The 17210-nt window shown below is 30.7% G+C and overlaps 1 protein-coding gene across 1 annotated transcript in view; it reads right to left on the reverse strand.

Moving 5' to 3' along the window:
• Nucleotides 1-1066: 1066 nt before the first annotated feature.
• Nucleotides 1067-17210, reverse strand: part of LOC113367501 — a gene marked incomplete at its 5' end in the record, with an annotated part of 49170 nt that continues 33026 nt past the window's right edge. Inside the window, 3 exons of the mRNA XM_026609103.1 lie at nt 1067-1186; nt 12230-12404; nt 14213-14285. Of these exons, the coding sequence (XP_026464888.1) occupies nt 1079-1186; nt 12230-12404; nt 14213-14285 (356 nt within the window). The remainder of the gene's footprint in view (nt 1187-12229; nt 12405-14212; nt 14286-17210) is intronic.

A 17210-nucleotide genomic window follows, 5' to 3' on the forward strand; every position in this document is an offset into this window, starting at 1 on the left:
GGAAAGATCTGAATTATATGAAAAAGAAAAGTTTTGACTGGTTCAATATTTAAAAAGTTTAATTTTAAATATATTTACTTACAATTGCAATAAGAATTAGAGATTTATGATAAATATTATTTTTAGAAAGCTAGTCAATTATGCAAATAATTTCAAGATATTAATGAACAACTACTTAGATAGTTCAATATATTAATTTGTTTTAGTAGAGTTTATTTCAATATGTAAAATGCATTTGTATAAAACTCAATTTGCCATTAATTATTTATTGCACACATATTTTACTGTAAATTACAAGGTCATTAATTAAAAATAATATTAAAACACAACAGAGAATTTTAGAATGTAATTTATTTCCAAAAATAGTTTAAATCATATTTTAAGTAGTGTATGAAATTATCCATTATATATTGTTGACACTATTGCTTAAAATATGAGATTGTTTTAATTATGATGTTTAAAACAAGAAAATATATTATAATTACATCATATTATAAATACATTTCCCAACCCGCATGAATATTTATGTCATTGCAACTTGGTCATCGTTAATACTTTTGGTCAGTTCATAATTTAATTTATATTTTAAATACTATAATTAATCTTCAAACTGCGCAGTGAAACTCTTGTTTATTTAAAGGATGAGTGTTTTTTCTCAATTAATAAATATCTTCTTGTCTCTGGAGTTCTTGCGCATTTAAAGACTAAAGATGATCCAAGTCCAATAGCATAAACATAAACTATTATTACTTAATATTATATAAATTACTAAAATTAAAATTTGTTTTTTTTATCTAAATTTAGTCATTGCTATTACAGGTAAATAAATAAATAATTGTAGATAAATTTACATAATTAATATTAGAAACACATAATAAAACTACATGACTTACATAATATAAATACTTACATACTATAAATATAAATATAAATTATTTGAGATTTGTTCGGTTTTTTAACCTTTTAGGGCGATTGGCCAAATTTATAAATGTTGACATGTTGACAACTTCACTACTATTTTTATAAATTATTTATTGAAGTGTTGTACGCCCTGTGTATCCCAAAGTTTCGGGTGAACCTAGGCTAAATCCTGTACGGCTTTCCCGAACAATTTCGTCAATATTTTTTCCATAATTGTTTGATGTGGCCAAGATGACGGATGTAAACGAGAAGCCAGATAGCACATCTGTAAATAATAGTGAATATCAATATTTAAGTAGTGATAAAGAAACTAAAAAAAGTGGTGATTATATTTTGCGCAATATATGAAGTGTTTTTGTGATAATTATGGAGCTCATTGTTGCTGTTGGTGAATTAAGGTGAGTGAGTTGATAATATTTCAAAATACGTTGATAGCATGTTCATATTGAGATACATTATTACATAAAGTAAACAAATACTCTTAAAACTACAATAATCGCGAATATTAATTGTTGCTTTAATTTTGCAAAAGTTTTTGACATGTCATGTCACCCCCATTGATGTTTTGACAGTCAAACAAATTGAATCAAATTTAATCAATAAACTAGTTGTGTATGGCATCGTGCTTTGAGGCAAATTACTAGAACTTCCCGTATCGAATTAAAATTTTGAAAATTTGAGTTATTCACTATATCCAAATATGCAAAAATTGAAACGAATATTTTTTTTCTTTTCCGAAAAACAATCGCGTTTCGTCAACATCACAAGCTGAAAGTTTTTTGAATCATTCAAATCGGATGTTTATTTATCTCAAAAAACTGCCACTTTTGCACATTTAGCTCTGTATCTCCGAAACTGCTGGACCTGCCTTTGCCAAAAACTAATCATCACTTCTCCCCATCATTACGAATTGAATGCTTTTTAGACCATTCAAATCGCATGCTCCGTTCTCTCATAAACTCGATGTCTATTTTCTATACTCTTTACTCTGTATATCCGAAACCGCTGGACCTGCCTTTGCCAAAAACTAATCAGTACATCCCCGTGTCAATAGGAATCGAATGTTTTTTAAATTGTTCAAATCGGTTGATCCGTGCGTCCGAAAACGTGGACGAAAAATTGTATCCATACATACATACTTACACACCACACATACAAACACATCAATTTTTTTAAGGTATGGCAAAATGTTCAGAACCCTTCAAAACGGGAAGATATACAAAAACTTTCAATTTCGATTTTTGGACGATTACAATACTTACCCCACGAGAAGATATCTACAAATATTTATTAATCCTTAATGTTGATCATTATTAATATTAATTATATTTATTCAAGTGACTATCTGTCTAAGAGTCTACCTTAGACTCAAACTTATCAACATTTGTACCTGCCTACCTATTCACTCGATTACATTACATTTCTACCTGTCAACCTATCATCGACCTACCTATCTATTTGTTTTCCTATTTGTCTATTTGCCAATTTGTCTACCTGTCTTTTTGTTCACCTGTCTGTCTACCTGTCCAACAGTCACTTGGGTATCAATATTTCTACATGAATCAATAATAATGATCTGCAATGATCATTTCAAACCACCAAATCAATGAATTTTTGAATATTTTTCCTGCAACTCTGAAACTGCTGGATCTGCCTTTGGAATAATGTAATAAATTTTTCACCTTCTCAATACCAATAAAATGTTGTTTGAATCATTTGAATCGGATGCTCCGTTCTCAAAAAAACTGAATTTTCGTTTTTTGCACCTTTGGCCTCGTATCTTTAAAACAGCTGCATCTGCCTTTGTGAAAAACTAATTAGCACATCTCCCCATCAATTGGAATCGAATGTCTCTTAAATCATTCAAATCGGTTGATCAGTGCTATCGAAATTGTGGACGAAAAATTGTATCCACACAAAACACACACATACAGACATCCATATTTTCTAAGGTATGCCAAATGTTCAGGGGGTCTTGAAAACGAAATGTAAAGATGTACCAAAACTTTCATTTTTGATTTTTTTGCGATTACTATAACCATTTAAATGTTTTATAAATACCAATGAGTATATAATTATACAAATGACATTGTTCAGAGCACCGTGTTTGAGAAAAATATGCCAAAAAGTGCATTTTCATATCAATATATTCATATACTCTTCTTTCATCTATGACTATAACTTACCCTACGGGAAGTTAATAAATGTATTTTAATACTATTATTAATGTTTCTTTTTCAATTTTATTGCGCAAATCACTAATTTCCTTTTTCAATGCTTATATCGCCCAATGCATCTCAATTTTTCATACCTAGAAATCTAGTTTGGATGTTTTTTTGCAAATAACGAAAACATTTCTGCTCCAAATTAATAATTCGAAGAAGTTTGTTTAATTTGCCATAAATTTTCATAAAATCGTTATTAACTTCCCGTAGGGTCAAGTTATAGTAATCGCAAAAAATCGAAAATGAAAAATTTTATAGATCTTTACGTTTCAAAATCTTCTGAACATATTGGCATACCTTAGAAAAAATGCATGTATGTGTTGTGTGTGTGTGTGTATGCGTGTGCGGATACAAATTTTCGTCGACGATTTTGGGAACACGGATCAACCGATTTGAATAATTCAAAAAAACATTCGATTTGTATTGATAAGGAGACGTGCTGATTAGTTTTTGGCAAAGGCAGGTCTAGCCGTTCCCAAGATACGGGGCAAAAAGTGCCGAAAACGGTAACTCAGTTTTTAAGAGAACGGAGGGTCCGATTTGAATAATTCAAAAAACATTTTATTTGTTTTGACTAAATGAAGAACTGTTCAAATTTGGAAAGGCAGGTCCAACGACTTCGGAGATACGGTAGAAAAAGTAAAAAAATGAGCCATTTGGCGGTCAAAAATGATCATTAGACATATGTACATCAAATTATCAGATATTTTAACAATAAGTATAAATTTTGTTTGCATTCCTATGTGTTCCGTACCAATGCTTATTCATTAGAAGGCGATGCGGTGCTTACGCGCTTCGATATTTCGTCTCCATGCAGTTAAAGCAGTACGATTGCTTTGAAAAAAAGTTCAGAATTTCCAAAACATGTCAAAATAAAGAAAACATTTTTAAAAATAAAAAAAAAATTTTTTTCAAAAAAGTAATTTTTTGTCAAATTCCTAGTTTGTCAAAAATCTAATTTTTTCGATGTAAAATTTTTTCAAAAATGTTAATCGTTTTTGAAAAAATAATAATATTTGGTACGGGAAGTTCCAGCAATTTGCCTTAAGGCACGATGCCTTAATTGCCTTAAGACAGAATTCCACTTACAGCTAGTTTAGTTTATTGTTGACAACAAACATTTCTTCATCAAACTTATTTATGTCTTGCGTACATATATCATGTTTTAGAAGATTTTTTAATCTGTATTGCACTGAATCGATATCATATTTATTTCTTTTTCGAATAAATTATTATTGCTAAAGATGTAATTGCCTGTTGGCCGGAAATTGTAAAATGCAAAGGTAGGTTTGGTCTGGTGTTTTCTGTTGCTTGATTATAGGATTGATTTAGTACGGATGCTAGATGATAGTGAACGCAAAACGCAAATTGTTGACCATTAGAAGCGCACGTTATATCCGCGTTGCTCACCATAAGCGTACTACTTGGGGGGATGAATCACGTGATTGAAGTTTTTGGATTTTTGAACCCCCCCCCTTCCCCCCATGGTGATACGTCGTGATATTCAAAATTAAACCTCCAAATTTAGATAAAATTAATACACGTGATATATTACTAGACCCCTTTTTCCCCTAGGTGATTTTTCGTGTTTTTTGTCAACCCCCCTCTCCGTAAAAGCCTCACGTGATTAATGGACGTCCCCTTGTGTAAATCTGATATAAGATGTCTAAATTTAAACTTAACAAATTTAAACAATTCAATCAAATTTCGTATCAAAAATCGTATATTATATTATTGCATTTCATTCTAATCAATCAGTTTATGAGATAAAATCAAAGTTACTACTTTGGTGATGATGGTGTCTGTATCATGAAAAATGCTATTTTAACTTCTTAAAGGATGGAAATTTATTGTTTTTCCAAAAAAATAGATTTGCTAATTTTATGTATCCTCGATGTTGTAATTCATTCTGAATCGTTTGACCCCTAAATTGAATAAAATATGTGGGCTACGGCGGATCACTTGTCCATTTTCTCTTCATTTTATAACTCTCTACTGTACCATGAAAAATGCTGTTTCAACTTCCTGAAGAAAAAGTTTATTGTTTTGCCAAAAATTGTGATTTGCTAATTTTATGTTTCCTCGATGTTGTAAGTCATTCTGAATCGTTTGACACTTAACTTAGAAAAAGTATGTGGGCTGCGGCAGATCACTTGGCCATTTTCTCTTCAGTCGCCTTAATTTTTCGGCTAACTGGACTACTTGTATTTCAGGGGTCTTATATCCATCTAATTTATCTTGGAAAATTGAGCTTCTGCTTTCAATGACCTTTGCCACTGTGGGTATTTTCAAGTCTTGTATCAAATTGTTGGTCATAAACTATGGAGATTTGCTGGTCATTCTTAGGGACCGATTCTGCCGCACAACAGACCAATGTTATGGCAAGGCCATGTTACGCTCCTTCTTCCATACATTATGCTACTGAATCATACTGAATACTGTCAAAATGTCATGTATTTGCTGTACTTTCAGACGTTTTACACATAAACTGCAATGTCACTCGTATGTTTTGAAGCTCTGTCAGACACACCCTGTTATCTAAGATCGTTTTTCTGACATTTGTGCGATTTATAGATTAGGTTTTCTATCTGACAACCTGAGAAAATTGCCTGATTGCGCACCAACCACATGGATTTTGTCAATATATAGTATGAAAAGTTCTTCGTAACATGGCCTTGCCTTAAGATTTTTCTATTATGCGGCAGAATCAGTCTCTTAGTATCTTGTTTTGAGCTATCTGAATTATAAGTATGTTGCTGGCACAACCCTACAGTTTTATATTGATATTTCTATATTGGAATTATCATCACTTTGTAATAGTAGAAGCTTGTTTTCGATTAAGATTGTGGATGATCTTCTTATGAGCCAGTTCAATCACTTCATTTTAAGATCTATGTATTTATTTTTTATTGTTGTTTTTATCGGGTTTTTGATACCTACATATTTAATTTGGATGTTTGCATTTTCCAGTTGAGTTTTCTGGCAATGTGCATGCCTAGGTATTTTGCAGATTCTTGATTTGGAACAGCTGCATTAATCAAGTATAATGCAGGGGTTCAGTGATTTTTTAATGAGATGCTGAGATGTTTTGAGTTGTCGACATTGATTTTAATGTTCCATTTTTCTGACAACAATCTAATTCAGTCAGATAGTTTTAGAGTTTAGAAGTAGCTATTTGTGCATCCTTGTGACTTGAAGTAATCGCAATATCATCAGCATATAATCTTGAAAAGATTAACAGATACTTCGAGTACAGTTAACTAGTACCAACTGGATTGGACAACTATTGGGTTGCCATCTATTCAAAAAACCATATAATAACGTCTAAGCAATTACTGAATGTCCTAGTATGACAAATTATAATCAAGAGTATAACAAAAAAACATGAATAAAACGGGTTGTTTATTCTATTTTATCCCGCGCGCCCATGGTCATCTGGATCGAAAATTGCATATGGGCGATTGTTGAGATCGGTTGAGATTCATTTTCATCGGCGCGTACCGTACATGCCAGTACAACTGTACCGTTTGATTAACCCAACTTTTATTTGTCTGACATAATATAGTTAAACGCAGGCATGGTACATTTAATTGTGTTCCGAGCAGGCGTGGTCCTTCAGCTTCAGACAATTCGTATTTACGTTCCGTTATCTTCAGAATGCTTTTAATTAATTATAGATCGGATCATCGCAAATGCTTCATAATTTCTGAACAGCACCAGGATCTCATTAAAATTTCAGTGTATTAAAGTCCTTAAGCAATAATAGACCTTACGTATCATATCAAAAGCGAATTGTATCTCTTCAGAAGAAGAGTTGATTTGTTATTTTTGTAACTGCTATCAGAAGTTCTGATTCAGAACTACATGTTCTATGTGCTATGTTTCCTATCGTACACATTAGGGGGCGTCCATTAATCACGTGATCGATTTTTTAAGGATTTTTGGTCCCCCACGTCATTGATTTTTTGTCAAACCTCCCTCCCTCTAAAAGCCCCACGTGATTAATGGACGCCCCTTTAATCTAATATTATTCTCGAGAGGACAATCTAGTGGTCAACCACTTTTCTTTCTTATAGTATTGATGTGTAAGTGTTGCAGCAATGCCCACAAACGGCGATTCTCACTTGATATTATATTTGAGATCCATAACCTAAAGTGAAAATTTGATATTATACTGCTTGATATCGAACTGACCAAGGTTGGCATGTAACCTGCGATTAGTTTGTGCTAACCCAAGTTCTATCTAAGCCATTACACAACGGCCGGCTCTTTTGCTATTCAAATAGACATTTTTTTACACAATTCATTTTTTGCGTTATCAGAAAGCAATCAGAACTATGTACTCTAAGAGCTATTGTAACAGTGAAAATGAACTTATTGCAAGGTTAATTATTTTTATGAACGCTATTAGAAGGCAATACAATGATTGTCCTTGCCAATTGTGATATCTTTTTATATTCTTTTGGACCCTGTTACAAGGCAATTGTAGTAATTGAAAAAAGTAGGAACGGATATCACTGCTGCTTGATATCAGAACTCGTGATTAAGAAGCCTGCTATATCCATACGTAAAATTAATTAATAACGAAAATTTTAGCATATAATCAAATAAGCATCACTAGAAATCAAATTTCTGTTTTTAATTAGGTCGATAAATAGTCTATTTGCCGTCAATAGGCTAGAAACTTATTGCGCAACTTTATTGACCAATGACGTATTGATGCAATCAAAACTAATAACAAACCGACGTCATACTTATCACTATCGATACAATATTTAGAAAAAAACGATATAATATCTATGAGATAAAGTTTGAAATAAATATTTTTCTGGAAGGTACCCCATAAACAAATTCTTAGAAAACAATCATGTTTTATATTATTATAGTTCAGTGGTTTCGTTGTATAATTTGTGTTTTTTTTATTTGAACAGAAATAATAACTTGAGGTTTCTATGAGCTGTTTTGATGGATTCCTCATAAACTACGTCTTTTTTATGAAGAACCAACCCAAACAGATATTCTATTTCTATGTGATGAATTTTCATTATTATATTTTCTGTAATACTGAAAATCCAAGTTACTACTGCTTGACATTAGGCTGCTACACAGGGGCGTAGCGTGCTTTGGCGAAGCCCAGTATCAAAATTTGCTTGGGGGCCTCCTTAAGGGGGTAATTGTATTTCACAAAATATAAAAAATGCATAAAATTAAAAGAATATATTTATTTAACCTTATGTATCTAATTTTCTGAAACTTTTTACAATTCATTCGAAATATATATTCTCTGTCCTTGCCTTTTTTTGTGAAACATGCTCATTGTTGAGGGATCGGCCTTACAAAGTGGGGGTCGGTTTTTCTTTTTTTCGGTTTGGGCACTCTAAATGGGTCAAAACGGAATTTTTCAAAATTTGACCCCAATCTTTGGGTCAACGCACGGCAAATTAGAATTCATTTTTGAAGTATAGTTTCTTCAGCAAAGTATCTTATTTTGATCCCTAGAATCCGAAAATCATGTGTGCCTTAGTCACTTTTAAATCGACCCGCCCTAATGTATATGTATTATTACATATGTTTCCTTACCTTTACCACTAAACTCACTTAATCCTCCTAATTATAACAGTTTAATATTTTCATAATTTTTGGCTCATCTCAGGGAAAAAATCATCGTAGATTTCAACATCATTACCATGACCCATCCTCACGCAAACCCGATATTCCTATATTTATATTATTAATACCCAATTGTCACATTATTATAAATCACTTCAATTCCGATATCAAATGAATTACATCAATTATAGCGCGATAAATAGTTTTTTTTTTCAAATAAGAATCTCGCGTGATTTTCTTATCTAATCTATGTCTGGCGTGGAGTAGTTGTTCCCGGATCCGGTCAATGTTATGTTATGACTCGTCATATCATTACTTCTCTAAACGATATGATATCATTGAAATTATAGAAAATTATATCGTCAGATAGTTGAGATTGGAGCCGTGTCCTAGATTACTGGTGTAATTGATTTTATTCATTCTGATTCGACATAAAAAAACAGAAAAACTTCTCAGCCTTTACTGCTTCGGAAGGAGAACTATTGTTATGGAGAACTTTTTTGTAACCTGATCTGGAAACTTTTATATTGGTTTTGTTTTTTTTTTTGTTCTAAATGTGTCCTTTCCAGCGAGAAGATTCCTTTATGAAAATGTTCAAGCATCCAATATATGGTATTTTTATCTCTTAGAATTGGTGCTCACTTTTTGGATAATGATGATACTTATTGCTCATGTTACCCCTTCCTTCGGAAACTATCTAAGTAGTTGTAGATGGTCTTATTACGTATCAGGGGCCATTTACAAAGGCTTTAAGAATGTTATTTTGAGATCTTTGAATTATATTTTTATTTGACGAACTTGTGCTGTACTACCCTACAGTTCATATCGATCCGTATTTTCAAAGTATTGTGCAATTTTTTTGTGATAATGAAGCAATGCGCTGATGCTATTGAACATCATCCATTAGAATTTAAATTCATAATTACTTTTTATTTGATTTGAACAACTTTCGAAATTTAATCTGAACAACTTTTTGCAGCAATTTGCTACATTTAATAAATAAATATCACGCAAAAAATAATACGTAGAATATTTAAATGATATTATTAATGATTTATTAACAAGGTTGGAAAATTATGGCTTTTGAGAAGCCGAAACTCCTATGATAAATTTAATATCTAGATTCATGAATTCAAGATTTTTTCAAATTTTGCGCAAAGCTATAAACTATTTCTATACCATAAAATTATCCTCAGTAGTAGTTAAATCGGTTTTCTCTTGAAAATATAGATATAAAAATAGCCCAGTCACTTAAGCTTAAATTAGGTAAGAATCTCAGAATTCGAGATACCCAGCTGTAAATCTGTAAATACTTGTAAATTGACACCCTAAAGTTGTCTCAAAACCTACATATGATAGGGTGTCAATTTAGATGTCAATATACAAGTATTTACGGACTTACAGCTGAGTATCTCGAATTCCAAAGTGAGCTTACTATAATGACTGGATTAAAATAATTTCAAGTGAATATAACCTATTGAAGTATTATTTTACATATCACATCCCTATTAGAAGTATCTAACAGTAACATGATCACAAAGAGAATGTACAACTACTGCGTTGCGTTTTGCTAAATCTCACAAAATTAATTAACTTACATCACAACATCTTATAGAACACAAAGTTCTGACTGTTGTTCAAAAAATATTTTATAAAATCATATTATTCTCTGAAATGCCTAAATGTATTATATATAAAGCTGGTGTCTATTTGGTTGAGAAACAACTTTATCATTTTCAATTATACAAATTGAAATATTACTGTCTATTAACATTGAATGTATCCAATGTCAACAATATATATGTTGAGCTAAATGTCAAATTTAACACGTTAGCATTCGACTAATTTAAAAAATCGTTCATTCATTTATTCTGACAAAGCCTTCTCGGCCTTTAAGGCCGACCATTAATCGCGTGATTGATTTTTAAGGATTTTTGGACATTTTGGTGATACGTGGTAATATTTAAAGTTAAATCCTCTCCCCCAACCAGGATAACTTGTATTTTTAGTACCTAGAAAAACTTTTTTTTTTTTTTTAATTCAGTTATAAAATATGAGTACTCGTGAAAAAAAAACAAATTAAAAAAACAAGAAAGAAAAATCGTATGAAACAAAAAAGCAAATAAATAAATACAAAATATTCAAATCTGGACAGAAATCGTACAAACGTCAATATGTCACTTTATCCTTAATATCGCAACACTTTCTGTAGTTCAACATACATCACAGTTGATGCTATCTCTATGGGAATGAGATTCAGCGCATAGAGAAAAAAATCCTTACGATTTTTTTTTTTCATTTTTATACTCTATTACTAGACCCCTCTTTCACCATGTAATATTTTGAGCTTTTTGGTTAAATCCCTCCCTCTTTTTAAACCAAACGTGATTAATTAACGACCTCTTAGATATCTATTAACGTAAGGTGACAACATCGTCCCGGTTTAGCCGGGACAGTCCCGGATTTCCACCTTGTGTACCCGGTTTTCCTAAAAGCAATATTTGTCCCGGATTTCATCGTTTTGTTCAGGGTTTTTAAAAAAATATTGGTATGAACTGAATTTTAATAATAAAATTACAAATAACCATCAAATATCTGAAAATTATGTAAACAACGAGTATGCTTTTACGAAATAATAGGTTATGAATGGGAAAAGTTGCGAATGCAAAATACCAAAGTGTTAAAATAGAATCTCACTTCTGTTTTCAATTTTACGAAAATTAGCAATTTTCCTGCCTGTTCCGGATAAGTGCAACTACTAAGTTGCCGTCCCGGTTTTGACCTAAAAAATATGGTCACCTTAATTAACTGCTAATTCTGTTGAAGTTGGACTCAGATGGTCTATATACCATTATATTCAGTATTTTTGTTTAAAATCATTATTTCTCTATATTATTACTCATAGACTTAGCTTGAATCTTAAAAACAATAATTAATTTCTGGAAGTGACAGAACAAGCAACTATGCTCAACTAACCCCAACTCGGAATTTCAAAATTAAAGTGAGTTTATAAAAAAACCGTGAGAATTATACCCAGAATCTCTGTGCATATTAAAAGTACAATAATTATATGGAAGAATAACATTTACCTGATTTAAAATAAATAACATTTGACTAAACCAGACGAAAACTCGTGATGAATGACTTTTTTACTTTTTGGTCTCAAAATAAACAAAACGCCCGTGAGCCTCACTCATTTGTCCAGCGGCCACTAGCAATCGCGAGATGTTTATTTTTCCCAAACCTCTATCTTTCCGCCATATAATGGCTAAACGGACGGTGAATAGTTTTCGAGATATTTCAATTGCTCAACTTGCCCCTATGCTCAACTAGCCCCGCTCTACCCTATAGATTTTGCTCTATATAGTTATATACAACAAAATCTACAATCACAGCTCTAAGAATGTATTACTCGACCGAGACAACTTATTTACATGTGGTTTTCAAGTAAAAGCATTGAAAATTCTACTTACCACGAACGCAGCCAGGAAAAGCAAACAGCCCAGTACCACCGCGATGGCCAGGAATGCGCCACAGGCGCCTTCACCTGATTTGCCGCTGGCGTCGTGGAACATCTCACCTGGCATTATCACCGTGTACTCGATATTGTCTTGGAAACGCGTGTATTGCGTGTCGTTTGCATGATACCTTAGAAGGAAAATATAAATATCAAGAAACCAATTGCAAATACCGTAATAATATTATTAGATAATAAATAATCTATAACTAGTTTTTACGAACCAATTCTTATTGTTCATTTGAAGAAGTTAAAACAATAGGTAAAAATTAAAAAAAAATGTTTGGATATCGAAAATAATTCAGATTTTAATTTTAATTCTGGCTAAAGTTCTGAAGCTCACTTACATACTTTAAATAATTTTAACTTTGTAATTCAGTTTATATAATTGTTATAAATATTACAAAATGTTACACAATTTATAATAATCTATTTGAAAACATTTATATTCCTCGATCATTTCGTTACGGCAAGTTTCAGCAATTTGCCTTAAGGGACGATGCCATACACCACTAGTTTAATCATAATTTTATATGTATATACTATATATACAAATTATAAAATTATGATTAAATTGATTTAATGGCAAATTCATATATGTATTAGATTGGCAACTAAGTAAGTGCGGATTTTAATCTTAGATAGTTTCAATAGAATTTTTAGTTATTTATACTTTTGTTATTTGATAGCAGGCAATTCAGCCAGAATATTTTGTCATATTTTGCTTTTTAATTTCTGCAAAGGTGAAGTCATCTTAAAATGGCGGTTTGCCTTCAGGGAGCGTTTTCCCTCAGAGGTGTTGTTTCCAAAATACTATTTTCGAAAACTCCCCAAAACTTTTGAAATAATATTGAAAAATCAACAAAAATTTATTAGTTTTTATGCATATGTTTACATAATATTGCATATTAGTTTGTCTGATTGTTTGTTTTTAGTCTGATAATATCATTTGAGTATTTATAAAATTAAGTTGTTGAAAAAATTAAGGGGAGCGCAATCATTTTTTTTATTAGAGCAGGGGGACGCGGTGCAAAAAAGATTGGAAACCACTGTCTTAAAATCACAAATTCGGTACCTTTGCTAATAAAAACCAGAAGATTTATGAAAATATGATAATGATGTTGCTTGAAAGATGATAAGAAGTCATTAATTAAAATGGACAATGAATTACAGAACAAATATCGTTAGTCTCATGGAAAAATGTCGTTGATCCGCACTTACTTAGTTGCCAATCTGATAACCAATTTTCAGTTTTTAATTGTGATTTGAAGAATATCTGGTTGGTAAAAAAAACTAACAGCAAATAATATACGTCTTGTTTTAAATCTGCATTAAACATTATTTTTTATTGAAAGGTAACATCAAAAGTAGGTAACAAATAAATTGTCTATAAATATGTTGGTCAAAGTTCTTTTACTATAATTAGCTCCACTGTCTCATAAATAGACAAAAATAATGTAGAAACGTAGATATTCATCAGTTATGTTTTATATTTAGATAGTTTCTATAAATGCTCAAGTAATTGACTTTTGATTACATTAAAGATTCAAAATAACTAAATTAGTAGAAGAATGTAATTCAGTGACACTGAAAATAAATGACCTTATAAATCCGCTTTCAAAACATAAAAATCTAGGTATAATGAGGCTATTCACAAAAAATTAGAAAAAAATCAAAGCTGAAGTAATAAAAACTAAATTTACAATATATTAATAACAAATCTACATTTACATAGTTATCGATGACGCAAATAAATCAGAAAATATTTTCTGATCGAAACTAAAATTAACTAAGTTTTAAGATATCGTCTATTTATCGGTGACTAATTATAAACTAATTAAAATGTTTGAAACTTTGAAAAAGTACAACCGAAAATATGTTTAATATTAAAAATATAATTAGAGAAATTTATTATACATACAATACTATATATTCCTACCTTTGGGTAAGGGCTGATGCTCGGGGTGACATCTTGTCCTCGGGTGATAATTCTCTTTTTCTTCGTCCATGACCTACAACAAAAAATATTATAAATTTTTAAATGGTAATTGGATATATATATATAAATATATACATATATATATATATATATATATATTTTAATTTTTTCAGTTTTCCTAGTTCCTAATTATATATTTGTACCTAAATACCTTACTAGGTGCAAATACTATTGGTTATTGCCAATTTATCACAAAATATAGATTAGCTACAATACCAAATAATATAAAGACAATATTTTTTTATCTATGATGTTATTGGAAAAATTACGAACGATCTTGGAGTTACTTGAAATACATCTTTTACTATAAAATATGCAAAGATCAAATTCCAATATTTATCACAACTCGCGTGTTCTTTTGAACTTCGGCTTATGTTAATGGCCTTAGATTCTGCTGAGGATTTTAAAGCTGGCATAAATTATGTTAAAATATTTTTTTTTCACTTTACAGATTTAGATTTTTTTTATAAATTAATAGTTTACTTTTGCAATAATATACCATTTTAATTCAATATTAATTGTTATTTTAATTATTACTACACGCTAAATATATCAATACAGTTTTAAATTATGATATAAAACTATGCAATATAATATTAAGTTAATGAAATGAACATATTATCGGTTATATCATGAAATTAACACTGACCTTAGGGCATATGACACAATTTTGAGCTTCTATCAACTCATTGTCAGTGAATTAAACAAAATATCAGTTTTTTGTTCTCTATTTTAGAAATAATTCTTGAACTTAATTAATTAATTAATTATTGAACTTAATTTGTTTCAAATTTGCACATTAAGAAAATGATTGTCATTAGCTTCAAAATAAAATTACTGTTCACTAACTAAGAATACATATCACATTGCTAAACTGTTTCATTTAGGATCGATTAATCCACTGGCTCGTGTGCAAAGATCTCAAATCGCTCAAAGAAAGCATAATTTTGGGGTAAAAGTTTAAAGAACGATCTGTCTTTTTACTGACAACAAGTATTTCTTTTCATAATTATAGTATATAATGTAAACAATATATATTTTTTAATTTAAGACACAAAACTATTTTTAAATATAGTAGTGTTTGTAGTCATTTGATCATTGGAGAAATTCCTTGCTTTTTTATATTCTATTATATAAAAATAAGTCGGGTTTTCCTTCCTGACGATATAACTCCAGAACGCACGAACCGATTTCGACGATTTTGCATTCGTTGGAAAGGTCTCGGACTCCGTGAGGTTTATAGCAAAGAAAATTGAAGAAAGGTTTCAACAGAAAAGCGAAAACACTTTTTCTTTTTTCACATACAGCGTCATCTCTGATACTTAGCATGTACTACAAACTAATATTTTTTGTTTGACTGCTACTCATTTGTTTGACAGCTACTCATTGTTTTCTGCTCAGTTAATTTTATGTGACAAACCGGCATTGTGTTCACTGTGAAATTGTGCAAAAAAGTAAAAAACTAGCTGTAAGTGGAATTCTGTCTTAAGGCAATTAAGGCATCGTGCCTTAAGGCAAATTGCTGGAACTTCCCGTACCAAAAATTATTATTTTTTAAAACACGATTAACATTTTTGAAAAAAAAATACTTTGAAAAAAATAAGATTTTTGAGAAACTATAAATTGGCCAAAAAATTACTTTTTTTTGAAAAAAAATTTTTTTTAAAAAAAATTTTTTTTTAATTTTTTTTTTGTTTTTTTTTTTTGAAAAAAAAATTTTTTTTTATTTTAAATATTGTGGAAGATCTGAACTTTTTTCAAAGCAATCGTACTGTTTTAACTGCATAGGGACAAAATATAAAGCGCGTAAGTGCCGCGTCGCTGTCTAACGCATAAGCATTGGTACGGAACCCATAGGAATGTTAACAAAAGTATACTTATTGTTAAAATCTCTATAAAATATCTGATAATTTGATGTGCATATGTCTAATGATCATTTTTGACCGCCAAATGGCTCATTTTTTACTTTTTCCTCCATATCTCCGAAACCGCTAGACCTACCTTCATGAAAATTTTATCGATTCTTCATCTTGTCAATACAAGTGAAACGTTTTTTGAATTATTCAATCGGACGCTCCGTTCTCTTAAAAACTGAGTTACCGTTGTCGGCACTTTTTGCCCCGTATCTTCGGAACGGCTAGACCTGCCTTCGCCAAAAACTAATCAGCACGTCTCCTTATCAATACGAATCGAATGTTTTTTGAATTATTCAAATCGGTTGATCCGTGTTCCCGAAATCGTCGACGAAAATTTGTATCCGCACATACATACACACACATACATACATACCACACACATACACACACACAACACACACACACAAACAAACACACACACACACACACACACACACATACATCCATTTTTTCTAAGGTATGCCAAAATGTTCAGAAACCTTTGAAACGTAAAGATATATAAAAAATTTCATTTTCGATTTTTTTGCGATTACTATAACTTACCCTACGGGAAGTTAATTACCCTACGGGAAGTTAAAAATAAGTTCCTAACATTTCAATTGGAAACCATCAAAACAATCACGCGTATTGTGCAAATTTTTATTTAATTTCAACAGCAAGCAATTTTTTTCTTCATCTTTTAATCACCAAATTATATTTTTTATTTAATTTAACTCTACGACTGGTAGAGTCTACCATCCGTGGCTTACGTTGTACAGTTCTGAATTAAAAAATAGTGTGAATTTGTAAATTTAAAAATTTGTAAAAAATAGTGTGAGTCTGTAAATTTAAATATTATTATTAGATTAAGCATTAAATTATGTACTTTAAATTTTTGATTATAATTATTAGATATTATTTATCATCTATTGCAATTAACAAAAATAAATTGTAACAAAAAAAAAAAATCTATTGCAATTGATCACTTGACCGCAGCTGTATGTCGTTTGTTATATTATATATGTATATATATATATTATATT

The sequence above is a fragment of the Ctenocephalides felis genome, unplaced genomic scaffold (genome assembly GCF_003426905.1).
Source record: "Ctenocephalides felis isolate EL2017-DRISC unplaced genomic scaffold, ASM342690v1 CF-g0.4_SCAFFOLD_01170, whole genome shotgun sequence".
Classification (NCBI taxonomy): Eukaryota; Metazoa; Arthropoda; class Insecta; order Siphonaptera; family Pulicidae; genus Ctenocephalides; species Ctenocephalides felis.